The sequence below is a fragment of the Lipophrys pholis genome (genome assembly GCF_963383615.2).
Source record: "Lipophrys pholis genome assembly, chromosome: 5".
In the NCBI taxonomy this organism is placed as follows: Eukaryota; Metazoa; Chordata; class Actinopteri; order Blenniiformes; family Blenniidae; genus Lipophrys; species Lipophrys pholis.
Genome location: NC_137628.1, coordinates 29375592 through 29402160, shown reverse-complemented (window position 1 = coordinate 29402160; position 26569 = coordinate 29375592). Strand labels below are relative to the sequence as shown.

Genomic DNA, 26569 nt, shown 5'->3' with positions numbered 1-26569 from the left:
AACTGAGATTATCGATATGAGAAATTGTTTTCTTTTAGACTGAACAAATCACCGTTACACCTTTTTTTTTTTTTTTATACCAACTTTACTCCCATAAGATCCTAAACAACTTTCATTCATCAACGTAAACACAATCATTCACGTATGTTGAAAGCTTCACGTTGCTGCTTTTAGCCGCGGTCCCACCACTGTTTGTGTCGGGACGAGACGGGTGTTCCTGCGTTTCCACTGACAAAGGTTGTGGATGGTACGAAAAAAATAAATAAATGTAACCACCGGTTACATTTTTTCGTCACCCTTCCGTTGAGGTAGCCAGCACAACGGAACGGGGAGGAGCGACAACGCAGCCGTCTGCTGGTTGGTCAGTGACGATCGTCACTCTCGACTTGCCTGCAATATCTGAATATTTCATCGGCCGTAAACCCTCCTGTTCTTCTCATCCGCTGCTTTGTGCTCACGAGTTGTTCAGTTAAATGGTTTATTGAAATGTGGTGCTACACTGCCCTCTGGTGTTCAGACGAGGTGCAGACGCTCCTCTCAGTAACAGGAGAGGAGGAAGGAGCTGGATGCTCACAAGATGGATGTGCACAAGGAGAAATTTAAGCTGTATCACAGTGAACGAAGGCTCCGCCTCCTGAGCTGCAGCCAGCCACTTCCTCATTGTTCAGATGACTACTTTTGTGTAATTTACGACACAAAGCCCACCTTCATTTTACTGTTCTGTCTGCAGTGAGAGCGCGCAACAGAGTTGGGTCTTGGTGTACCTTACTGTACTGTAACCTCCCACCCTGCCTTGCCCACCCTACCCCCCCCCCCCCCCCCCCCCCTCCCCGCCCCGGCATGTACTGCGGTGGGACCGCGGCTATTTGAACCATCATTTCGCTCAGACTTTAGTAACTATGAAGTTGCAGGCGACAGAAACTGACATTAACAATCAGTGGCGTCGTTATCCAGAGTTAATCGTCTCTTCAGAGGGTTCGTGTTTAGCGTCGCTGTTCTCTCCCAGACTGTGGTAAACGTGATTCTCCAGACTGCTGTGATCAAGGTGTTGGTACTGGCAGAGGCACCGAGGAGCGTCCACATCCACGTAGTCGCCTAGGCCATGAGAGATGGCCGACTCCCGCTGCTTCGACGTGAGGCGAGGAGAGGCGGTGCCCGCTGCCGCCATCGCTGCATGTTCACTGCAACCTGGATATGAACATGGGCGCCACTCGGGTTCAGTTCTCACACTGGGCATCATCGACTCATAGTCCGATGACATCTGTACCAACAACACAATCAGAATTTTAGCAACCTATAAGAGAGATCACATTTCAATTATTTCTTGGTGTTTAAATGCTCCAGTATGTACTAGATAATACTAGACACCTTCATCTTAAATAACCAGTTCCTTCTGGAACTATGAAGCGCGTTGTAAAATCCACCTTGTCACCAGAGAAGTGGAACATGATGAACCTAACATACATCCTTCAAAAACAGCAGCACATTATGACAGAAAATGGATGAAAAGAACATGTGATGTCCATCTTTATATTGAGCTGGTTCGTCTGATAGTAGGGATTGTGAGAAAATGTAAAGTTAATAGGATTCTAAAGTTCCTCTACCAGAACAAATTCTCCTTCCCATAAAGAAGTGACTCTGCACAGAGAATAAAGCAAAACTAGACCATCTCCACCCATTTCCTCTCATTTCAACCTGCAGTTTCTCAAATCCTTCACACCAAAGTCCAGATGTTTACAGACAAACCAGAATCTGGATCCATCAAACTGTTGATGTTCCCTGACTGACGCCATCGTGAGAAACCTGCCCCAAGGGATTCAGGGATATCAAAGATGGCGTGGCGGCAGCTCCAGCCAGAATATCAACATTTGACCGATTCAGGGTGGAAAAAAAATCCAGACTTTCTCAAAGAAAGAGTCTTGAAGCCACGAGGAAAGTCTGGAATGTAGTGAAACTGATAGCTGATGGTGTTTCCAGAAAGATCCAGTGGACAAACGAGATCTTGTGACACGAAGCCTCTGGAATCTTCAGGAGTTTCTGTGACACTGAGACGTCAACAAACTGGGGCTGTCCCGCCAAAATAAAATGCCAGAACTATGAGTTTGTCTGAGGAATTTCCTTCATGAAGGTTTGGACAACGGATTAGAGACGGACGTCAACAACTACAAGTGGATCTACAGTTTTTATTCTCTGAAGATTCTGGGAGAGGAAGTTTCACGTTAAAAGGACCTTCACTTCCTACAATGAGAATTGGTTCTTCCATGTAATGGTCTTGTTGCTAATTCACTACTTCCCCTTCCCAGTTGCAGTTTTAATAGATACTGACCACTACTGACTGAACACTGAACAATAGCTGCGGTTTGTAAAGGTACTTTTGCACAGTTTTTCCTTGTGGAATCACATAAACTCTGTGTGAATATTCTTCACTGCAGCTTTTCAGCAGTCTGATCAGTGTGTACTCGAAATGATTCCTCTGTACTTATGTATCTGTATTTTATACTTGTGGGAGTATTTGTAGACAACATATTTCTGTCTTGAAGTGACATGTATCACAGAAATCCGACTATAAAATGAACTTCACAAAAAACAGAAACCAAAACTATGTGATTGATTTAAATGTTACTGGTAAGTTTAAATACGTGGTTACTCACATCCTCTTCTTGTTTCTTTTATAAATAACCATTCAAAGTTCATAGCAGGTACAGAATATGTACATATTTCTTGAGATGACAAGACATTTCGCAGTGACACTAGTGCATGTAATGAGCAGGTTGAGGGTTTCTGCCTTTTCAGAAAGTTGTGAACTACAACGTATGTTTGATGAATTTGACATTTTCCAACAGATTTCTATTTCATAATGTCTAGTTGTGATGCCACAAAGTTGTAAACGTATAATAGTAAGTTTTGAAATACTCTTTGACAATGCCAAGTGTTAAAATTCTCCACTTCAAAGTGGTTTTCCTCTATAAGAAGGTAAAATCTTTGACCGAAAAGCAAATTTTTGCATTCAGTCTCCTTGAAAGTTTTTTGCCTACGATCCATCCATCCACCCCAACCTCCTCTGGATGTGAATGACGTCACTGCGTTTATCTGTCATCTGTTTTTGACAAACCTCTCTGTCGACACGTGATCTCGAACGTCTGTTCTTCAGGGCCAGCAGGAGACCGAACGTGAACACACACACAAATAGCATTGCTGACACACACGCCACCGTAGTGAGGTACAGTGGAAGGCTCAGCTCTGGAACAGAAAACACACACAGGTTCATTAAAAAGAACATTTAAAAAGCTGAAAATGATAAATGCTCCAGATGAACACACATAAATAAGAATATTACTGGACTTACTGTTGATTTCTGGAGGATTGGTGGGAAGAGTCTCCACGTCATTTACTGGAAAATAAGAATACAATGAAAGTATTCAGTGAATGTTTATCTTCAATTCAACCTATTTATTTCAGGTATCTTGTGATGTTTTATGGACGTTTCCTATTTTGAAACTTCCCAATGGAAATGTCAGCTGGTTATAAATGAGGCAAAAGTCCAAGACCACCAGTGAACATACTAATTTCCATTTATATGCTGTAGATAATCTATATTGTTTTTAATTACAGATGTTATAAATCTATAAAGCACTTGACTTAATGAATGCATTGTGCACATCTTTAGCAGTAATTCTAAAAATATAAGTTTTAGGACAAAGAAAATACAAACTGTGGAAGTTGTGAACTTTGCCTTTGAGCTTCACTCACTGTCCCCTTTCAAATATATTCAAATATTAATTCAGATTTATTGATTTGAATTGAATAAGTTCCCCTTTTGGTGCACAACTTTCACTTTGTTATTGAGTGGCATTTCCTCACTTTTGCAACTGCAATCATCTGGAAGCTTTATGCAAAATCTTATTTCAAACAAGAAAACAAACAGGAGCTTAAAATAAACCCGATTTCGGTGGATTTAATTATCAAGAATTTGACTTTTTAATGACGGCAGTCACAAAGTTATTACATGACTCATTCCTTTTACTTCTTTTTCGAAAAAAAAATAAAACCAATTCTAAAACCTCAAACGACGATTATTCACATGCTATTTCTGATTGTTGTAGATCAAACCTGTTGGTCACACGATCTGCTGAACCAGGAAGGGAACAACTAAAATTCATTCCCTCCCATACAAAACCTTTCACAGGAACAGAAACTTCTAAGATGCAGAACATAAATGGCAAAGGTAACACTACTCACTTCCCACTTCTTGTACCGTGATGATTTCACTTCAAAAGCAGGCGAGAATGACCCCAACAAATAAAACTCAGGTATGAAGTCCCATTTGAAAAATCTTACCTTTCCTTTTTACCTTGTTCATATCAAATAATCACAAACAAAAAAAACGTCTTTTTACCTATTCAGGTGAAATGTGGATCATAAGAAATCCATGCCTTGGTCTCTGAGATCTAGTAACAAACCTCGAGACACGTTGAGTTTGATGAACCTGATGTCATCGGGCATGTTGAGGACGTCCACGCCGCAGCAGTACGTCCCGCCGTCCTCCGGCTTCAGTCTGTCCACCCTGACGGTGAAGAAGGCTCCAGACGTGTTGTCGTACAGAGCAAAGCGTCCGCCTTCCTCCCACCGGTCGTGTTCCTCCGAGCGGATCAGTTGACTGAGGGGCTCGTCATCGTCGACGTGGCAGAAGTACTTGGTTTGGTTGGCGTAGAGGTGAGGATAATCACATCTGAAGTCAAATCTCTGACCCTCCACTCCCGTAACAACCGTGGCGTTGACACTGATCAGAGCTGTCAGCAGCACAAGATGTTCATTTAGTTCTCAGTTAGCAACTTGACGTTAATACATATTGTCAAAGGCTCACCTCGGATCTGAAGTATGGTGATGAGGACAGCTACCGTCGGCCTCCATGAGACCCGGCTCACTCCCATCACTCCCAGCTTAACTTCACTACAGGTAGTCTTGCTTCTCTCCTGCAGTCTCACGGTGAAAACTGGAGCCCGGCAGAATCTATTCCACATCCAGGGCTGTCTTCTCCATGTGTTTGCACCTCTTCCTCTTTCATGCACACAAACACTCTGCCTCTGCGGCTTGTGTGACTCAAAAGGTCTCCTTTGGTAGAGGAGCAGCCGGGAAGATTCAGTGACGTCTCCTTGTGGCAACCAGCGCTTGGTGCTCCTGCAGGAAGCCTCCAACTGGTGCAGGGCAGGAGACCACCGGCTGTTAGGATGGTAATACTGATTGACACAGCAGACATGATTTAGTCAATCAATAAATCTATCAGAATGTCCCTGCATCTTAAATCAACCGTGAGTGATGATAAGAAAATGTTTAGACTAATCCCAGTCCATTTTTCTAATCATCCATTTTCACAAACTATGTATGGATGTGCAAACTTTCCTCACGATGTCTCTCCAAACAGTTTGACAATCTTACTTATTGGTAAACTAAACATCAGTGTTGTTGCTCTGTCTCACACCAGCACGACTTCCTCTCCCAAGGTGTCTTTATTGAAATGGCCACCAGGTGTCACTGAAATTCACAATACTTCCCACAAAGCGTCACTATACTATATCTTTAAATGCATTCTGTCGTTTCTGACGCTTTCCCCACGCTGTGAATTGTGTGGCTTTTGACATAACTTTAAGACTAATAATAATAATAATAGTTGTTGTTGTTATTCTTATTATCAAAATTGCCAAACACGTATTTCATGGTGAAATAGGAGGAGAGATATGAAGTATGCCATCCTTCAGATTGCTTTCTCATTATTGGTTCGTGAGCTGATTTTTCATGTCATAAATGGCAATAAGATGCTTTACTTTACTTTACTTTACTTTACTTTACTTTACACAGTTTCCTCATGCAGAACAGATTGACTGATATTTTTCACATTAACTTGAGACTCCAGAACTTCCCCTCAAGTTGTGTTTTATATATATTCCAGTAGCTTTGCATGGGCCAACTTTGTTTTCCTCACAAGCACAATCAACACACACACACACACACACACACACACACACACACACACACACACACACACACACACACACACACTCACCTGCACAAAGGGACACATACGCATGAAGTATGCACGTTTAATTAAACATTCATATGGAAATGCATGACACAATAACACAGCACAAGGTAGTGTACAAGCTTTAAGCTCAAGATACATTTGATAAATACTGTTCAGCGATCACAGGTTGTGTGAATCGAGCTCATCCAGATGAATCTAAACCAAACCAAAGTGATTTCTGCTTCACTTCATCAGATTCATTGCAGGATGTAGACGGACAGGCTGACCTGTTGCTTTTACAAGGTTTGTTGTAGTTGATTCCTCCAGGTTTATATGTGGGTTTTCCAACAGGGCCGGCACACGCTCGCTTTGTTTTTGTAGTTCAAAGAGACGTCTTATTGGCCGCAGGACATTTTGATCTGGTATGAGTTTTGAGCGATGAGAGATTTTCATAAATATGATGTGAAGTGGCTGCTCCTGAGGATGCCGCGGGCGAATCCCCCGCCGGTCGCTGAGTGCTGCTGGATGTGCTTTTAGACACCTTTTGAACAGCATGTCTCACGATATCGATGTCGTCGTACTCATAGTCGACCTGTTGAAAGGTGGCAGAGAGACCGATCTGGTTTCAGTCATTATGGCGCTGAGTGGTTAAGAAGAAGCAGCTCAGCCACGTTTTGGTTGAACAGTCCAGCCACCAGGCCATCGCACCGCAGTCCCAAGAGCTCAGAAGAGGAACCACACAAACCTTTCAACCAGCCCCGAGACTACGACCCAGCGGCATTACATTCATCTGCCTTTTGGACTCACCTCCTCCTCAGTGTGTCATCAGCTATTTCAAACATTCAGCTCTGAATGTGATAAATGTGTCCATCAGGAAACACTGGAACGGTGGATAACAACTAATTTATTCACATTTCTGGCTTGCAATCTCCTTGTTTCTTTGACCATGAATAAATATTAAATTGATTTCACTCATATAGAGATTTTTGTTATTGCTGCAGCTGTTCCAAAGATCTATTCACACCAGAACCTGCAACATTTTGATTGTTAGTCAACTCATTCTACCAGCTGATCCACAACCGCTGCCCATGAATGCAGCTGAACCATCCACACGATGTAGTTACCTTCTCCAACCTAAGTTAGGCAAAAAGGTTATGTTTTCATCTGGGTGTTTGTTTATTTATTTATTTGGTTTGTGTGTATGCATTTTACCAACTTCTCGCAAAAACTACTCACCCGAATTGCATGACCAATCGATTGGATATTGGGACGTTAACAAGTAACCATTTCCTAATAAATCCCCCAGAAAACTGCAAATAAAAGTCCAGTACAGAGCAGATGAGAGAGGCCCCTTATGGAGGAGATCAAAGGAGATCAGCGCCTGTTGCCATGGAGACGCTCCCTGCACACTGTTTCACAGTGATGTAGCTACCAGACCAGCGAGTTAGCATGGATATGAGCTAACGGCTATCACGCTAGTGATGCTAACTCGGTTCCGCAAAAAAACGTGGCGTTGGCGAAGGTCTGTGCTCTACCGAGTGTAGCTCTAGTTTAGTATTTTCGTTACAGGAAAGACTATCTAACTAAAACAAAAAACTGTAACTCATTTGTTTTATTGACAAATGCGTAATTGTTACATTTTTGCCTGTAAGTCTAAACATATATTTACTGTGAAACTCTTATTTTAACTCAGTTTTCTGTTTTGGTGATCTGATGTCTCTGTAAAAAATAGACTCTTCACCTCAACCCTGTCGTGACAAAGCAGTTTCTCTGAACATGTCGACCTATTTATTTCACAGTATTCACATGTATTAGTGTGTACAGTTGTGGTGGCGGGGAACTGTAAAACCTCTGCATTGGAAAACAAACCCAGTTGAAAGGCCGAGGCGTGTCGGATGGAGAAGAGTTGTGCTGTAGTGAAACACCCTGACGGGTTTGTCTCCGGTTCACGTCACATACCTCGCTTTCATGTGCATTGCTGGCGTCTTTGCTGGTGGAGCCAAGTGCTGCTTGAGGTTTTGAGAGGCCTGCACGCTTCCTCCTGATGCACGTCGCCAGAATCAAGATGGCGACTGCAGCAGCTCCGCCGACGGCGGCGAACAAAATTACATCTGACCAAAGCACAAGAAAAACTCTCCCGTCGTTTCACATTGTTTCTCCGAAGTCAGGAATCAATCAAAGACTCACCGGTTCTGCCGCCCTGCGCTCGTGTGAATGTGACGTTTGAGGCTGTAATGCAGGACCACATATCACCTTCCTTTAATTCACTCATCGTTTTCCATGTTTCAGCATCGAGATTAAACCATATTTTAACCTGTTGAGGGATTCGCCAACCCGGTGGGATCCATTTCACCGCTGAGCGGCGTTAAGTTGCTCTCGGCCTCACGTGTCCAGGTAGAAGAAACATCCAGTCTGGGAGTCGTTGTCTCACCGACCGTAGGAGAGACTGCAGAGGGGAGAGGTACTTCAATTACTTTGAAATTTTGTCCAGAACAATCAGTTGGATCATAATGTGAGGAACACTGTGAAGTACTCTGGTATTTCTTTGCCTGTTTCGTCTGATGAAGGTGATTCAAATTGTACTTTTTTTAAATGTAAGAGGGGAAGAAAGGTTAAATGTTTGGAAAATACTATGATGTATGGGAACTCCTGCCTTCAGCTTCATATATAAAAGGATATAGAGAGAAGAGGAACACTGATAAAGGAGGAGTATAACAATAGCAGGGGTTAAATTATAGAACTGCCTGAAGGATGAAGTAAATCAAAGCACCAACATGAACCAGTTTATAAAGCTTTTTAAATTATGTATCATCAGTAAGTAAAAATTTTACCCAGGACAACGATAATATATGATATGCATATAATGGTATAAAATATATTTATACTTAATGAATATAATAAAAGGGACATATTGTGATAGAGAATTTTATTAATTTAAATATTGCCACACTATGTTTTGTATTTAAAATGTAACTGATGACATTTATATAGTATATTATTAATACTATTATTTGTAATTATTGTTGTTCAATATTATTATTAATATTATGTACATGTCACGTACATTCGTGTATAAGTGTGTACGTATGTATATATGTTTGATGTACATGTATAAACTATATATAAAACTTGTGTATAGTATATATTGAATGTGTATTGTAAAAAATAGTAATATTAGTTAAAAGAAATGTGTTTGTTTGTTTGTGTGTGACATTATCTAGAGAGCTTTGTTTAGTTTTTTGTGACGAGGTCGGTGTGAATAAGCTTTTGCTTCAACCTTCAACCTGTCGGCTGATTAGTTTGGTAGTTTTAGTGTCGTTTGTTCAGTTTTAGTTTTTCTGAAGACTGACGAAAAATCAAATAGATAAATAAATCAAATTCAAATATTAAGACGATTTTTGCGGACGTGTTGAGTGAATATATGACTATTATCTGTAAAGTGATGTGAACAACAGGGGACATTTAGTCAGACGTGATGAGAGGAAGGGCCTACCGTCTTTGACAGTAAGATATACGGTTATATAAGTATCTACAGCTGCAGGCCGTTCCACTGCACAGAAATACTTGTGCGAGTCCAACAGTCGCAGCTCCCTGAAGGTCACCACGAAGACGCCGTTTCCTGAGTCCGCCAGACTGATTCTTCCCGACTCGGCTCGTTCGCCCGGCGCCACGGCGGCCAGCGTGTCGCCGCTGCTTCTACATGGATCCTTGCAGAAGTACTTGTTGTATCCCCAAGCGATTCTATGAGAGCATTGGAATGAGACGACTCCCCCTACGAGTCCCTCCACTCTCAGCGTGGTTCCCTCCGTCAGTCCAGCTGCAAAACATCCATCAGCGTGTCACGATGTGAAGCCTTCTTGTTTTAAACGAGTGTTTAAGTAGGAAAACGAGAGAGACTTACCATGTAAAAGACAGTAAATGAGAGAAATGAGAATCATTCTGGCGGCTAAGTTGTTGTGTTTCTTGTTCTGGGTCCGCCTGGTAACTAAACCCAGAACGGAGTTCAAAAGTTCTACTGCAGTACTGAAGATGCTCACGCACAGAGAGACGTCGAGACGATACCACAACTGTCTTCCTGTGGTTTCCAATGAACGAGAGCACAGGAAGAAAGTTCAACCGAAGAGGTGAGAAGAACAGAGTGCAGGTCTCTGCCAACACATTCACGTGGGATTGTTGGGTTTTTCACTGTAAAGTACCTCGAAGGGACTGGGTTGTATGTGGTGCTGTACAAGTTGAATTGAATTGAAAACAGGAATTAAAAATACAGCATATAGTATAGTAGTAATAAATATATAGTAAGTGGTATATAGCTAAAGTATGTTACTGGACTTTTCACGTATCTGATCATAATAGGTTTTCTTGTGCTGTTTTCATTTTACTCCCAATCATTAGTATTTTCTCCTCTTGACACTGGCTGGTTTTAATCTTTAGAGGGACGATTCAGAGTTACAGTGAAAGTATGGAAGCAGCTGCAGGTAACATTTATACATTTATACATTTATCCACACTGACTCTGCAGGAGTTGGTTAATTCAACAGTGATGAAGATGCATGGTTTAATGGTTGAAGACTTCCTGTTTGGATTAAACCTTATAAGTTCCTCCAACATGATTCCTCGTGTGATGCCCCGCCTTACCACCCCCCCCGCCCCCCCAAACACGCACACATAAACATTTACTTTTACTTCAGTGTGTGAAACCCATAAAACACCCCCAAATGGTTCATTGCGTCTTAAGAGAGGCATAATGTGAAAATACAGATTACATTACTTTTATATTTGTACATTTGAGACACTTCTTTTCCCATCAAGTAAACAAGTATTATTTACTTTCAGTTTTAAGAATATCTCTTTTTAGTACCTGTACTTAGACGAAGACGGTGAGTACTTTTGGTGGCCTTGCTCTGGAAACAGTTACAGGAGCAATGTGATGTTTTTAATTCTATATTTTCTTACTATGATTCACATTTTAAGAGGGAAAACATGCAAGGAGTTTTTAGCATTCAGTACTTATTCATGGGAAAAAAAATTATTAGATATATATATATATAAAGATTGATGTCTCGTCATGTCTGAAGTAAACAATGTCGATTCATTTAATTTTTATTTATAAAGTGCCGTCTCCACTGTGTGCCTCTTGTCTTGATTCTCCGTGTGAACGTGAATGTGTAAGAACCATTGCCTGGAATGGGAATTAGATGGTGAAAGTAGGATAATGATAAAATTCTGAGAAAAAATTGTTTACATTTTTTTTCTTGGTTTTATGATTTTTCATTAAAATAAATCCTGGTTTCCCTCGTTTCACTGAGAGCAGAGTTCAGAACGCTGAGAGCCAGAAGTGACCAGCAGGTGGCAGCAGCAGAAACATTCATGGTGAAGATCAGCTTGTAAAAGATCATTAACATCAAAGAAAACCATCAGAGTGAGTTTGATTTAAAAAACATTAAAAATAAACGTGCAGAAATCCAGTCTTTTGAGGAGCAAAGAAGAAACAAGCTTCTGCCAACATCTGGAGCTGAAACGAGTCTCGTCTGAGGCCAAAGCTTAGTTTGGCCTAAAAGTCCATAAAGTTGCTGTGAAAGCCAGAAATACAAAAGAAGAGAAAAAACACAAACTTACTCGAAGTTATTCTTCTTAATCAGTTCATATTTCAGTCATTTTGCTTTGTAACCTTTAATTAGAATAAGATTTACACAATTTGAATTTGTCGCTGAGTCCATCCCATAATATGACTCCCAGAAATGAACCACATCTATATTTAACATGAATTCTCACTTAAACCACACAATCCTGTTACATTATAATTATTTTCTCTTAATTAATATAAAAAAGCATGTTTATACTAGTGGGAAGACTTTTTTTCTTCACTCCAAATACTATTTCTTATGTTTTTAAGTTTACAATAGCCACAAATTTTCACGGGCAACATTCTATAAATAGTTAATTCGCGATTTCACAATAAGAAACTTTGTCTCTTATTCTATAATAATGGTTTTCTGGAGTTTAATGTGTTCTGAATGTATTTCTCCAGACCTCAACACAACATGTCATATATGGCATTACAATTGAGAAATACAATGAATACAAACATTTCTTGTTTCTTGTTCTTGTTTTATAAATAATATTAAAAGTTTGAGTTAATGTATTTGTTAAATAATCCTTCCAATTGAATTTATGAACTCAGATTACCACCAGGAACTTTGTTTCATAAATTCTTTATATTTTTACTCCATTTAGGATTAATTGAATCTCAGTTTGTCCTTGCCCCACCAAACACCATACATTTGTTTTTATTTCCATTTAATGATGAACTTATTCATAACAAATCTTTCTTTTAACCCGATCATCTCCTTTTCTATTGTCGTTAACAAGTCTTTTATGTTCGGTCCTGCGCAAAATATAATACATTTAAATTGATTAAATACTGTACAGATATCATTTATATAAAGTATAAATAACTTGGGTCCCATTAGTGAGCCGTGTGGAACACCACACGTTAGTTTTCTGTACTGTGACACTGTATTATTATTTTTTACTCGCTGAAACCTTTAATCTAAGTAACTTTTTATCAGATTTAGTTTAACACCTTTTTTGCCGTAATGATCCAATTTCTGCAGAAGTGAGGAGGGATGTTCTTGTGCAGTCGCCCTGCTGATATCGTAGGAGCGTCGTGTTTTTGTCTGACTGTGTCGTCCCGGTGGATCAATGCAGCTTTATGTGGCCCTGAACTAAAAGGCTGGAGGTTTCATCCTGGTCAATACGGCTCTTTGTTCCCTCTCTGGCCTCCAGAGGCTCATGTGGGATTGTCGATTCGTTTTCTCTTCGTTTCATTGGAACATTAAGTGCGATGCGTTGGCTCGGAGGTAATTGAATGAAATTGAACTGAGCTGAGTTGCAGAGATATGATGCAGTCACGGGTGTAATCAAACCGTCGTCTTTTATTTAGCTTCCATCCCAGAGAGGAGGAGTCCTGGTCAGTCCAGGGCTTTGGGATCCAGCGCCTGGTAGACGGCGGCGTACTGTGAGGAGTCCCGAGCGCTGCTCTGCGGCTCCAGCTTAGGCTCTACTGACTGCAGGCCCACCGCCTCCTGGGCTGAAGCAGCGTCCGCACGGTGCTCACTGTCGCCGCCCTGGGGGGGGAAATTGTCATGTTCTTTTTGAGCTGAAAACAATGATGGAAGTTTCTGAAATAGCCGAGTCGCTCACCTCATCTTTGCTTCCGTGTCTGCCCTGATCGTCTGCTGCAAGCAATAAGATGGGTCACATGCAGTTACATTTATAATTACATTTCCAAAACAACTAAATTCAGCTGTTTCTGCTTCAGATCAAAATCAAGTTAAAGTAATGTATTACTGCGTTTAAATGTATTACTGCGTTTAAATGTATTACTGCTTTTAAAACGCTGGAGGAGAGTAAAATTATGTTAATACACCAGACCTGCTCCTCCCTCCTCCCTCCCGGTTTACTTACACATATATTACATCTCTCTCTCTCTCTCTCTCTCTCTCTCTCTCTCTCTCTCTATCTCTCTCTCTCTCTCTCTCGCTCTCTCTCTCTCTCTCTCTCTCTCTCTCTCTCTCTCTCTCTCGCTCTCTCTGTCTTGCTCTCTCTCTTCTCTCTCTCTCTCTCTCTCTCTCTCTGTCTCGCTCTCTATCGCTCGCTCGCTTTCTCTCTGTCTCTCTCTCTGTCTCTCTCTCTATACATCTATCTGTCTCTCTCTCTGTCTCTCTCTCTGTCTCTCTCTCTATACATCTATCTGTCTCTCTCTCTCTCTCTCGCTCTCTCTGTCTCTCTCTTTCTCTCCGTCTCACTCTCCCTCTCTGTCACTGTCTCTCTCTCTCTTCTCTCTCTCTCTCTCTCTCTAGCTATCTCTCTATCTCTCTCTGTCTCTCTCTCTCTCCCTCTCTCTCTCTCTCTCCCTCTCTCTCTCTCTCTGTCTCTCTCTCTCTCTCTCTCTCTCTCTCTCTATCTCTCTATCTCTCTCTCCCTCTCTCTCTCTCTCTCTCTCTCTCCCTCTCTCTCTCCAGTATGTGTGTGTATAGAATCACATGTATGATATATCTAAGAAGCTCAAGGTGAACCTCCTCACCTGGACTGCTCCGCCAGTGTCCGTAGAAGATAAGAGGGATTATGGCACAAACCACAAAAGCCAAACTCCCCGAGACGATGATGACGACTGTGATGCCTGAGAACCGCAGAGAAAACCTCCAGCTTCAGTCTGACATCCAGTCACATCGTACGCTCAGATTCAACCTTTTCCCATCTGATCCCCTGTACTGCCATGTGTATGTACATATGTATTTATCTAATTATCTACTCCTATATACACAGTCTATTCTCTTGTGTGTCACTGTCCTCACTCTCTTTAACTAATTGTGCAACGTGTAGCTCCAGTGATGAAGGAAGTTCATAATAAACTAAAAAAAATGCAATAATAACCTTCATATTTAACGTTAACGCAGTTTAGGCGATGAAAATGTCCTTATTTCCACCAAATCAAACAATTACTACCAGAAATAACTACAATCTCAACATAACACCAATCTTAATCTAACCTCCTGGTGCAAAATACAGTGAAATGTCAAAATAAACTTCTGTTTCATTATGCATGTCGTTACAATCTGAGAAACACGCCTTTCAGAATAATGCTTGCTTCCATTTTTACAACGAGGTCCCTTTCATCTGCTCGGGTCTCAGTGTTGTGTTTTAAAAAAAAAAAAATCCCTGTCTACTTTGAAATATTCACAATAAAAGCCTTGTGTTTGACACCAATCCTCGACCGGCTGGAAGTCAAACAGTGTGGCTCAAACCCGACAAGTGAGTGACTGCAACCTGAATTGTAGACGTGAGCAGTTTTTACACTCCAGGTCAAGACGCGACTCGGTACCGATGATTGAAAAGCCAGAGGTGGTGAACGACAAAGTGCAAATTGCTGGAGTTATTTTCTATATCATACTCTACATGTTAACTGTTGGTTACCAGCGTTTCAACCACAGTTGCTCTTTTGTTGTTGTTGTTGTTGTTGTTGTTGTGGCATCGTCTGACTGAATATGATTATTCTGAATGAGAATGAATGGGACAGTAACAATAACGCACATCTTTATTCAAAAAAGACGAGAAGAGGAATTTGTGTGTATTTTCTTCATTTGTGATTGACAGTAGTGACACACTGGCCATTCGCGTGAACTCATTCCTGTTTGTATGTTAAAAGAAACTCACGTCTTTTCAATGTTTGTTAAAAAATGTCGTTCTCGGAGGTGGAGATGACTTTACTGTTTTGACTACAAGTTAAATTAAAAAAATTCTTACTTTTACTACAGTAAAGAAGTGAATCTGTTCATCCGTATTAAGTCTACAACCATGTGTCCTCGTGTCGAAGTGAACAGTGAGTCTTTGGCTCTTGTGTTTTAGGATCTCGCGGCCTTGAAGTACCTGTGAGTTTGTTGGCTCCCTGCCGGTTCCTCTTCTCCTCGGAGGAGGCCGACGTTGCCAATGACGGTTCTGAGCTGGAGGGGAAGCCGCCCCGGAGCCCGGCGTCCGCCCCGGACTGCGGGGCGTCGGTGCCGGAGGCAGGAGGTCCGGGAGGAACAGTGGGAGCTTTGAGAGAGCGGGACAAGGGGGCGAATGGTGAGAAACGTCTTGGCTCGCATGTATGTGATCATATAATGCTGAGTCTGTGTTTAAGAAAAGTGGAGGAGCGTCACAAGACCACACACAGGTTGCATGACGTGCAACTACAAGTATTTAGTGAAACAACTGCTGGTTGCTTGTGGCCCGGCTGAACAGTGGCTCCACACTGGAGTTTAACTTTTCTTTTTTCACGTCAAACGTGGTTGTGAGCCTGCAGATAAAATCAGATGAGATCAAATGTTTCCAGTGATTGTCGCCCCCCCGCCGGGGGCCACCCGGTCAGTTTCCATATAGCAGGGCTCTGCAACCTTTATGACCAAAAGAGCCATTTTCCTCGGAATCAAGCGTAACTGGTCGGCTTATAACAGCTTATATAGTTTCTTAAATATTTGTGATAAACGTACTTCAATTCAGATTAGTGAATATTTCATTGCGTTTGACCTGTTTTTGTACCTGATTTTAGCACTTTGGCTCCTATTTTTCAGCATTTTTTATAGACAATCTTGACATTTTAGCTGCTTTAAGAGTCTTTTTGAAGATTTCTGTTGTGTGTAAATGTTCACGTCTAGTTTTGTGAACGCTTCGTGGAGCCACTACAGAGGGTCTAAAGAGCCACATGTGTCTCCAGAGCCGCAGGTTGCAGGCCCCTGCCATATAGTGACCTCCAGGTCGGCGAGGTCTTCATTGGCCAGTCGTCAAACTCACCATCCAGCACTATTAGACTGATCTGATACTGGTGAAGCACATCAGCAGTGGTTCCCACGCCGCAGTAGTACGGCCCAGCGTCCGCACTCCTCAGATTCTTTATGGTCACGCTGAAGACCCCGTCTCTGCCGTCAGTCTCTGCGCTGTATCTCCCTCGATGTGCCGGAGCCGCCGGCCTCCGCTCGCTCTGGAGGAGAACGTTCCCTCTGGAGCACCGGCCTTTGCAGAAATACACCCTGTCGTGCTCCGAGCTGCCGCTGGCCGTCCAGTTCGCGGAGCAGGGGATGGAGACGTCTCCTCCGACGTGACCCTTCACCTCCAGCCCTGACGAGGCCTCCGCACACGCCGCTGCAGCCGGGAAGACACAACACAAACATTCACGCCTCCTCCGAGTGTAACGCCAGGCCAGTCCTGTTCAAGAAGCTTTCTTGATTCTAATGTCATCCTCATTTCTAGAAATGCTTCGGGAATACTCTAATATTTAATTGCAGGAACACATCAAAATGGAAGTCAACAAATCAGTGACTGTGATGAGATCATTCTGAGTTAAATCTGCAGTGTGGCGAACGCCTCACTAAGAACACACTGTGTGATAAAAAAAAACACTGTACAACACGTAAAACCGCGTCATTACATTGGAAGGAGGTTTATGGCTGAGATAAGACCACAAAAACATAAACATTTCTAAATCTCAAACTATTAACACATGAACACATTTTTACCCACAAAAATACAACCAAGTAGAAAAACTGCAATAATAATATTAGAACAACCAAAGACATTTTTTTCACATATTATTTAGTCCTTAAACTAACAAAAAAACGAGTTTATAGACTTTATTCAACTGAATTGTTGCCTTTTATTTACTTACATTTGGTATATTTACATTCACAAAGAGGTTCATCAAGATGTTAATATCTGTATCTCTGTTTTATAATTTTGCCTTTTTGACACTGAGGAAAGCTTTGGGGTGATACGATATATGATGCACAGTTTATCAGTTCCTTATTGTTTTATTTTCATTGATGAACTTGTCAGAACTGAATCATGTTTTACATCCTACATCACAGCGGTGCATTTTGAAACAGCAGAGCTTTACAGAACATTTAACTTTAATCACCTTTTTTTTAGCAATTCTATAGAGGAGAACACATTTGTAAGCTGAGCAGTGAAACATCAGAACACAGCAACACTGTGGTTTGCTCCTGGTATAACGTTCAGAATGTGCACTCGAAGCCTAAATGGCATTGATGTGGAGGCAATCTTTGGAATAAAACCAGTCAGAACTCACCGAAGACACAGCAAAACACCACCCAGTGAAGAAGCTTCATTCTTTCATCCGTTCAAAATGAGGGAGAAGCAGGGAAGGAGTGCAGCCGGATCAGAAATATGCAGCAGTCTGCTTCAAATTAGTCACTTGACTCGCTGTCATAAAATGAGATTGTGTTAAAAAAAATGAAATAAATAAAACAACTTCAGAGGCCTGTCGGTTCTCAGCTCCTGTCATTCCTAAACGGTCATGATCGTCTCTTATCGTCTCTCTAACTGGGTTTTTCTGGTAATTTACCGCTCACTGAAATCCTCCCATCATCCTGCTCCCCTTCATTCTCTCTTTGAAAGAGTCAAGCTCATGACTGTGATGGACTATAAACTCCTCGGTGTCTACGTCAAGGCTTCCTGTCCGTCTGCCGGGATCCTCAGCGCCTCGTCAGAACATGAAGCTGGAGGCCATCGGAGGCAACAAGCGTTCTGTCTGCTGACTGTGTCACGGGTATCAGAGGGCAAACGGAGTTTCTGGCAGAAAAATAGCCACTCTGACCAAAAGTAGAACAGTGAAGGGGAATGAAGAGCACGACTTCGAAGATAATAACTCATTTAGTCTTAGTAAAATGTGTGTTCATGTGGCGTCACATCGGAAAGAGCTGAATTCCTCATTACTGACATTTATTTATTCATGTGTGTGTGTGTGGGCGCGTGTGTGTGATTAATGGATTATTGCCTTCACTGTTCAGCCCAAATATAAGATATTAACACTAAACTTTAGAGGAAAATTAAAACTAATGAAAGTCTCGATGCATGCAGCAAGTAAAGTTTACATGATAAGAAATCTTGAAATAAGATTTTCAATTGTCTATTTAAGATTATTACTGCAAAATCAAACACTAAAAGTAAGTAAACAACTTTTTTTTTTCAAAGCCAAATTATTTATCATGTGTAAAAATAAGATTTTAAATCTTAGAAAGTTCCAAGTAATTGTCAGTGTTTATCTGCAGCACTCCCAACAACAAGGTTTGAATCCCAGAAGGGTGTTTGCATGTTCTTCCTGTGCACGGGTCTATTTCCCAGGACTCCGGTTCGTTACCAAAGTTTAACAACATTCAAACGAGGTTAATTAATGTCGGTTGGCTCCAGTGTCCCCGTGAGCTGGAGGAAGTTCTAGAAGATGGACGGATTCATTCTCACTGGCAGGATCGATGTTGACGTAAATGCGGCTGGACATCATGTGATGACTTATTAAGAGAGAGGAAGTGGGAGAACGGCAGAACGGCCAAACACAGCATTCCAATGTTTCCCTGAGGTACCGACGGATCCAGACAGTCTCTAAAATATTGTTAAAATACGAACTATGAGAGACGCAAGAAGAAGAAAGTTTGGTTAGAGACTTGGTGGTGATGCTGGAGGCTTTCCTGCCACTCTGACCATGTTCAGAGGAAGTTCAAAAGTTTTCATTTTCCTCTCCAAAAATAGAAAATCAACAAAACACCTGAGATATTTCTGGAAACAAAAAGAAAGTAAACATTTGTCCATTCATATGAAACATTAGGAATGTTGAAGACCAACATATCAGTGTGTTTCTGGTCTTTCTTTCTTTTCAAACATCTGGTTGGGTGAGCAAATGGAGAAATTCCATAGTGTAAGGAAGAAAACCGTGTTCGTACAGATTAACGTCAAAATATATTTACATCAGATGTTCCTCACAGATGTACTGGAGGCCAAAACTGTGCCATGCAGCGTGAATGATGGTCAGTTTGTTTCTGGGGCTGAAGAGCAAATACAGTACGTTCTTCTATGCTGTTGTGTGTGTGTGTGTGTGTGTGTGTGTGTGTGTGTGTGTGTGTGTGTGTGTGTGTGTGTGTGTGTGTATATTGGGGTTGCTTGAAGGTTGCCTCGCGGTTTGTTTTCCAATCCTATAATTGTCCCTCGGTCTCTCATATGGCCGTATCAAATAGGCCTCTTCAGATGGTGTGAAAGCTCTTTGTGCCGTGGAGAATACTTACAGTCATTTAATCATCCAACCAAATGTAAAAAACAAACAAACATGTACGTCTATACTACACATGAAGATGTATATGGATAAAAATAGATTTCCTAACTTAGCACCCTGTGGAACTCTGGGATTGATATGTCCTACTATATATATATATATATATATATATGGCATGAACAAAGTAGAATCTGTTTCAAAATAAAATATAATTCCCTTCATCCCAATCAGTTGTTCCAGTTGCTGTAACAGCCTGTTATCAGTGGTGTCAGAATGTGACACTGGGTTCTGCCGAGGTGATTCCTATCTCTGATCCGAGGCTGAAAGGGACTCGTCAGGACCGCGCTGGTACAATGACGTCCTTTGAAATCCTTCCTGAAAGCCTGTTGACCACTGTTGAGGCAAACTGCCTCATAATGGAGCTTGTGTGAAATGAGCTGGGATCAAAATACAATTTATTTTTTGCTGGCAGCTTTTATTATGAACAGAACTGTTTCCATAAAATAGTGCACACATATTTTTACACAACATGTATAACAACTTTTTAATCAAAATAAGATCTTGTTCCTAGACCAAACAAAACTGTTCAAGTATTTACATTCTTGCCTATGAAATACTGCAGTCATTCCCAGTCAGCCTTCACCCTGGAGTGAACTTTACTGATCAGTGGTTTTAAAATTAGAACTTAAACCACATTGTATCCCTACAGTTCTCACTCTGCACATTTAACTCACACCAAACAGCAACACCTGAAATATCCGACTCCCTAAAGATCCATATGAAAATAAAAAAAACTAAACTTGTATCCTGACTTGTCTATATCGCAAACAAAATTTAAAAAATAAAATACAATTTAAAAGGTAATTTCATTTAAAGCTATTTATTTATTTAGGATTTCTTTTCAAAATAAGAGGGAATTACTGTGAAAGGTAACCCCCGACCCCTCAGTCTTTCCTGCTGCGACCTCCCTGAAGCCCCGGCCACCCTGCTCTTTGGAAACCGGCGCTATAAACCGCTATGTACACGTCTGACTGGTGAGTCGTCCTTCATTCTCTGCTGTCAGTTTAACCTCCACGTCGCCGCCCGTGTGGCGACGGACCAGAACCAAACAGATTCTTGGCAGCTTTAGTTATTGTCCCGCTGTCCGTCCCTCCGACCGGTTTAGGATCGCGGCAGGACCTGAGCGATGGCGTCCCGCGCGCTCTGACTGAGCCGTTCTGGGAACTTGACCTCATACTCCACTATCAGGTCGCCTCGGCGGTCGGGCCGTTTGGGGTAGGGCAGCCCCTCCCCGCTGACGCGCCGCTTCATGCCCGGCTGCACAATGTCTGTGGACGAGATGGTCAGCGATCTGCCGTCCAGTGTGGGGACGCTGATGCTGCTGCCGCACAAAGCCTGAGGGGACAAACGACAGAATGACCAGATTTTTACTCCTCTCACTTTTAGACGACAACAATTCTGCAGCTTTCAAACTTCGCTGGTCCAAACTTACGTCTCTGAGTGGGATCCTGGCGAGGTAGACGGCGTTAGAGCCGTCGCGCTTGAACGTGGGATGTGGCTTGTCCTTCAGAACAAAAACCACGTCGGCTGGAATGTTTGTCGGGGTCTCATCGCCCTCGTGTGCAAACGTGATCTTGGTGCCTTCTTTCCAGCCCTTCTTTATCTGCACCTCCAGGATTTTGTCCTCCGTCCGGACCGACCGCCGATCCGGGTTCAGCCTCTTACGGGAGATCTTCATTTTCTTTGTGCAGCCCGTCAACACTTCCTCCAGAGTCACCGGGAGATCCCGGACCACGGCAGGGTCCTGATGCTTCTTCACAACGCTATTGTGGCCGCCCATGCCCCTCATATCGCCCATGCCCCCCATGCCCCCCATGCCCGAGCTGAATGAGCGGGGGAACCCACCCATCCCCCCAGCTCCCATCCCAAAACGGGAAAACGGGTCGCTCGTGTCCATGTTCTCATCCATGCCTCCATTGCTGCCAAAGAACTGTTCGAAGGGGTTCCGTCCACCGAAGAACTCTGAAAAGATGACGTGGGGGTCACCCTGGAAGGTGTAGCTGAAGTTCCCGGGCCCGGGCCCGGAGCCACCACCACCTGTTGGGCCGCCGCCTTTCAGACCTGAAGGGCAAAGAGAAGGTCATCAGTTATATTTGTTGGCGTCTGACCAATCACACACGCTTTCATTCACCGTGGACGAGCCTTCAAAAATATGAAGATTTCAAACATCATCCAGGACAAAATCAACACTGAGGCTGCAAAAGCAGGAAGGAAAGCTGCAGAACATTAGACTCTTATAATCCATAACTTCATGAGATTATAATACATTCAAAACCTGACAGCACTCTGATCACAGAATTTCATATTGTTGCAGCGCAGACGTTTCGGGCAGAGATTCCTCACAGCTTTTGAGGCTCCGCCCCCTCGTGTGAGCGTGTTTTGTGTTGTAATATCAGAGTAAGTTACCATGGTGACCTATCCTGGTAAGAAGTGAACCAGCGTCTTAGGACAGGAAACTCAGGGTTAAACACAAACCCGAAATAACTGACTGGAGGAGAGAAGCTGAACGACTATGCTACTCCCTTAAAGTATCTTTCATTTCGTACGTAAGTGGACTTATTTTGAGTGCAATTTATATCAAGTGATATACTGTTTAATAGATTAGACGTTAATGTGGAAGTAATATTCACAGCCAATACAAGAAATTAGAAAGCCTTTGTTTTGGTTATAAAATGTACGATGAAAATAGAGCCGCTGCCTTCACAGGTTAAATAAATGAACAAAACTAGTGTGGTTGAAGTGTTGGGGTCCATCAAACAGCCAATACGTTTATTATCTAACAAAGTAAATTCCTGCTTTCTATCTACATTGTTTTACAGAACAAATTCCCATAATGAAACTGTTATATATACCATTGTTTGATAAATGTGCTCTAAAAGGAGATTTTTCTACAGCTGAAATGAATGGCAACGCAACTGATTGACTAACATTTTGATAGTTTTAAAAAAAAGTACATGAAAGTTTAAGTGTGCTCAATAACAACTGTACTTTAAATTTCAACACTAACAGTAGTTGTACTCGACTACTAAACATGCAAAAGTTCCTCTTATTTATAAGGCTGCATTCCTTTTTCTTATTTTAACCACAACTTTACCAGGATTGTTGTAAAGTTGCATCAGATCATATTCAAATTGGTTTAGTGTGTAAGCTGAGGTAACGGACACGCACGCGCACACACGTACGTTGGATCCGGATCAACACATTTTTGTGCCGTGTTTAAACTTGTGATGCGACTGTTCCTGTCATGAGCCTCTGATTATGCCCCCCCCCCCCCCCCCCAAGAAGAGCTCAAACTGAAGGACAACCCCCCCACCAGAAGAGCTCAAACTGTAGAGCCCCGCCACCCCCCACCCCCGGCAGCCATGACACTCAGGACAGCGTTTCGTCCCAAACCGACGTGATGCGTTCACGGTCTCGGACATCGAATTGAACCCGAGGGAACAGCTCACCTTCTTCCCCGAACCGGTCGTATATGTCTTTTTTCTTGGGGTCGCTCAACACATCGTAAGCCTCTGCGATCTCCTTGAATTTGTCCTCGGCTCCGGGGGACTTGTTTTTGTCCGGGTGGAAGCGCAGAGCCTGTTTACGATAAGCTTTCTTGATTTCGTCCTCGGACGCTCCTTTCTTAATTCCCAAAATGTCGTAGTAATCTTTCCCCATCTCGTCTCCACCGACAAGCGGCCGTGTGGCTCCCGGAAGCGGCTGTTAGTGAACTCTGAGCTGCGCTTCGCCGAGCTGCTCTCCGTCCTCAATCACTGAACTTGTCCCCGGATCGCTTTCTTTATAAACAACGTTAGAAACTTCCAGAGTTTTCCACAAGCAGCCTGGACCAACGGCGCTGTGACGTCACGGGGACACGCCCACCAGGACGTCACGAGGTGCTGCCTTTGCGTGCTGTCGGAAATACTTCAACGCTGGAACCCAGTATGGAAATAAACGCCACAACTAAAGTATGCACGGCAGGAGGATCACTCTTCCTCCTGTTTAAAGGCACAAACGACACAAAGCAAAGGTTTAATATTGACCTTTCAAAAACCAACCTGTGCCTCATGTAAGTAATATGAAACTATTTACAACAACGTTCATCAATAATTACATAACATGCACCGTTGGTTTACCTTAACTGATAATGACTATATTAATACTGTAGATGTGAAGAAGTAAAGGTATTACCTTCTCCAATGAAGTTGGCTGAGAAGGTTAAATGTTGTCTGTGTGTATTTATTTATTCATTTATTGGTTTGTATGTTTGTATGTACTGTATGTCTTTTAACAACTTCTTGCAAAAACTACTCACCCTCATTTGTCATCATCCAAGGACCATTCAATTTTGGGACTTTAACTTTAATCTTAAAAAATAAAAAAATAAAATAATTAATCCTTTCATCTCCTTCCATCCCATCACACTAAATTTAATTTTGTGTCAATTAAAAATTTTGACATCTTTTTGAACCTCTGTAACCTGGTAGCTGAGCTGTTTCCATAGCTACGAGTCATGGTGGCCACCTGACCTACCTGGTTAGCCTCGATATGAGCTAACGGCTATCATGCTCGTGATGCTAACTCGGTTCTACAAACAAATGTGGCGTTGGCGAAGGTCTGCGCTCTACCGAGTGACGTTCTCGTTAGATTTGCACCATTAGTTTATCTTCAATGGTAATGAATATTCATACAGTCGATGTGAAGAAGCAAAGTTGTTATCGATGTTTGATCTCACCGTGGAAGGAAATAAATATATATTCAAACATCCGTCGGTCTGTCTTCTATTCCACTTCTTATTCAGGGTCACAGGCGGTGGAGATGGATGGATGGATGGATGGATGGATGGATGGATGGATGGATGGATGGATGGATATCAGTGTTGCAAATGTTTCCACAGTTTGTGTACCAGCAATCTCATGAAAGACCTGTGTCTTTAAAGTCCAGACGGCGCAGTGACAGTCCTCACAGAGGGGAAGCCGTAGAAAACCATTACTGATGGAGCGGGGCTGTTCTCTGACCGCTGAAGTTCGCCATGGCCATGAAGGGTTGACTGAAAACGCAACTGAAGATTGTCATTCAAATTCAGTTGAAGAACTTGGCAGAGCCTTTAAACGATCAGGTTGTTATTTTGACACGTCTCTAGTCACACATCCGTTCCTGTAGTGGCATCCAGTCTGATAGCAAGCAGCTCTATGTCAACCTTCACCGTCTGCAGTAGACATGCAGAGAAAAGAGAAGTTTGATGTGAAAGCTGCTGAAGTGGAGACTTTTGTATTCAAGTATAAAAACAAATTTATCACATCTTGACAACTTGAAGAAAGTTTGAAATCTTAAGTCAAGTCAAAAGTATTGCACTTTCAAGATGGCAGACGATTCTGTCTCTTTAGTTAATAGTCTGATTCATAAAGTAAAAGATATAAGATCATTCAAAATGAACTACTGTATTCTCCTGACAAATGTCAAGCTTGGGATATTTCATGTGTGTGCGTTTGAAAAATAATTGACCTTCTTCAAGCACTTCACTGACTAAGAGACAGATTTTGCGGAACCCCACCCTAACATCACAGGTCCGATCAAGCATTTGGAGAAAAAAAAACAAAAGTAAGCCTGCAAAGAAGATGAAAGTAACTGAAGGAGTATCTATCGCTGTGGAGTGAAGCTAAACCTGTTTTTTCAGGGAGTGTCACCTGGTGAAGGGTGAAAACGTTTCAACTGATCCCCCTGACTGAGTGAAGTTGTTATATTCTATTTAAAAACCTGGAGTGGCTCACGATAATAGATTTGGGGTAAAAGGTCATAGAGGCTTTATGTTTGGAGTTTTTCAGGTCCTCCCTGTGCCTCTGTGGATTTCCTCCTGATCTCTCTCACAACACAGAAACATGCATATGAGGTTAATGAGCAAAATAAGATGCAGGAAGCTGGAGGTAAATGTCTCTCCGTCTTTCCACTGCAATGGACTGCGCTGCTCTTGGTGGTGTGCTGTGGTTTTCATTCAGTGTCAGCAGGAATTGGTTCCACATTGAAAAGATAAAAGAGGATAAGTATGATTTTATAAGTCTGGATAGTTACATGGGTGTTTGTGTGTGTGTTGCATGTGTGTTTGCATGGGCTCATTTATATGTGCAAGTGTGTATGTTAGCGGATATCTTTCATTTTAACAACTACTTGGAAACATAAAGCGGAGCCATAAAACAGGAGTATCATTTATAAAGAAAATCAAAAACATTTGAAAGCAAAATGACTTTACAAATACGTGTGAAGGAACAAAAAAGGTGATTGTTTAATTTATGCTTACCCAGTTGTCACAATAAAATAGGAATGCAAGAAAAATAAACATTAGACTTTACACGCTTAGAAATATCAAACATTGAAAGAGAAACATAAAAAGAAACATAAGAAGAAACAATAATTGTGCCTTTGCAATACAAATTTATTTTGTTTACCAACAGTAATGTGACACTATAATAAGAAAAAGTAAACTTTATTCAGACAAAAATGTACACAAGTGTATTTGAACAAGCAGAAGTAAATGTTCATAGAGGATTGATGAGGTTACAGAGGGCAGCCTGGTGATTGTTGTCTTGGTCTCTTCCCTCCCTGATGGACTTTTACACCTCCTGGTTCTTCAGAGAGCACACAACATTATCAAGCACAGCTCACGTCTTGGTTTCCACCTTTTTGACCTTTTGCCCTCTGGCAGCCGCTGCAGGTGTATCACACCAAAGACAAAGAGACTCAGGCCACGTTCACACGGACCGGGGTATTTTAAAAAACGGTGATATTTCTCTGTGTTTCTTACATTCACACATAAACGCAGCTACGAGTCTCATAGCAACTCTTATTTTGGTGGATATGCAGGTCGTGTCAATTAAGTTTTTTTTGTAAATATAGAGGGGAAATATCCGGGTTTT

The 26569-nt window shown here is 42.0% G+C and overlaps 4 protein-coding genes across 6 annotated transcripts; all 4 read right to left on the bottom strand.

Annotated features, from left to right (window-relative positions):
* Positions 1-76: 76 nt before the first annotated feature.
* LOC308109938 (uncharacterized protein) lies at positions 77-5074 on the bottom strand. The gene is made up of 5 exons (XM_080463827.1): positions 4865-5074; positions 4461-4790; positions 3347-3391; positions 3113-3240; positions 77-1261 (listed from the first exon to the last, which is right to left on the bottom strand). Exons 1-5 carry the CDS (start codon positions 5019-5021, stop codon positions 947-949), a joined length of 975 nt encoding a protein of 324 aa, XP_080319953.1. The 5' UTR covers positions 5022-5074; the 3' UTR covers positions 77-946.
* Positions 5075-6082: 1008 nt separating this feature from the next.
* Positions 6083-10092, bottom strand: LOC308109939 (uncharacterized protein). Of its 2 annotated transcripts, none has more exons than XM_080463828.1 (6): positions 9921-10092; positions 9513-9836; positions 8334-8465; positions 8207-8248; positions 7979-8130; positions 6083-6611 (listed from the first exon to the last, which is right to left on the bottom strand). In XM_080463828.1, the coding sequence occupies exons 1-6, from the start codon at positions 9955-9957 to the stop codon at positions 6402-6404; spliced, it is 897 nt and encodes a 298-aa protein (XP_080319954.1). In that variant the 5' UTR covers positions 9958-10092; the 3' UTR covers positions 6083-6401. The 2 variants fall into 2 exon arrangements, with proteins under 2 accessions (XP_080319954.1, XP_080319955.1); XM_080463829.1 differs by having other exon boundaries at positions 7979-8091; positions 9921-10076.
* A 1585-nt stretch (positions 10093-11677) lies between these two features.
* On the bottom strand, positions 11678-17972 carry LOC308109941 (uncharacterized protein). 2 transcript variants are annotated; one of them, XM_080463831.1, is made up of 6 exons: positions 17643-17972; positions 16352-16699; positions 15449-15613; positions 14106-14201; positions 13223-13257; positions 11678-13146 (listed from the first exon to the last, which is right to left on the bottom strand). In XM_080463831.1, exons 1-6 carry the CDS (start codon positions 17680-17682, stop codon positions 12991-12993), a joined length of 840 nt encoding a protein of 279 aa, XP_080319957.1. In that variant the 5' UTR covers positions 17683-17972; the 3' UTR covers positions 11678-12990. The 2 variants fall into 2 exon arrangements, with proteins under 2 accessions (XP_080319957.1, XP_080319958.1); XM_080463832.1 differs by having other exon boundaries at positions 12936-13146; positions 13223-13254.
* A 2078-nt stretch (positions 17973-20050) lies between these two features.
* Positions 20051-23538, bottom strand: dnajb1b (DnaJ heat shock protein family (Hsp40) member B1b). Its single transcript, XM_080463821.1, has 3 exons — positions 23126-23538; positions 21109-21737; positions 20051-21011 (listed from the first exon to the last, which is right to left on the bottom strand). Exons 1-3 carry the CDS (start codon positions 23334-23336, stop codon positions 20778-20780), a joined length of 1074 nt encoding a protein of 357 aa, XP_080319947.1. The 5' UTR covers positions 23337-23538; the 3' UTR covers positions 20051-20777.
* Positions 23539-26569: the final 3031 nt, after the last annotated feature.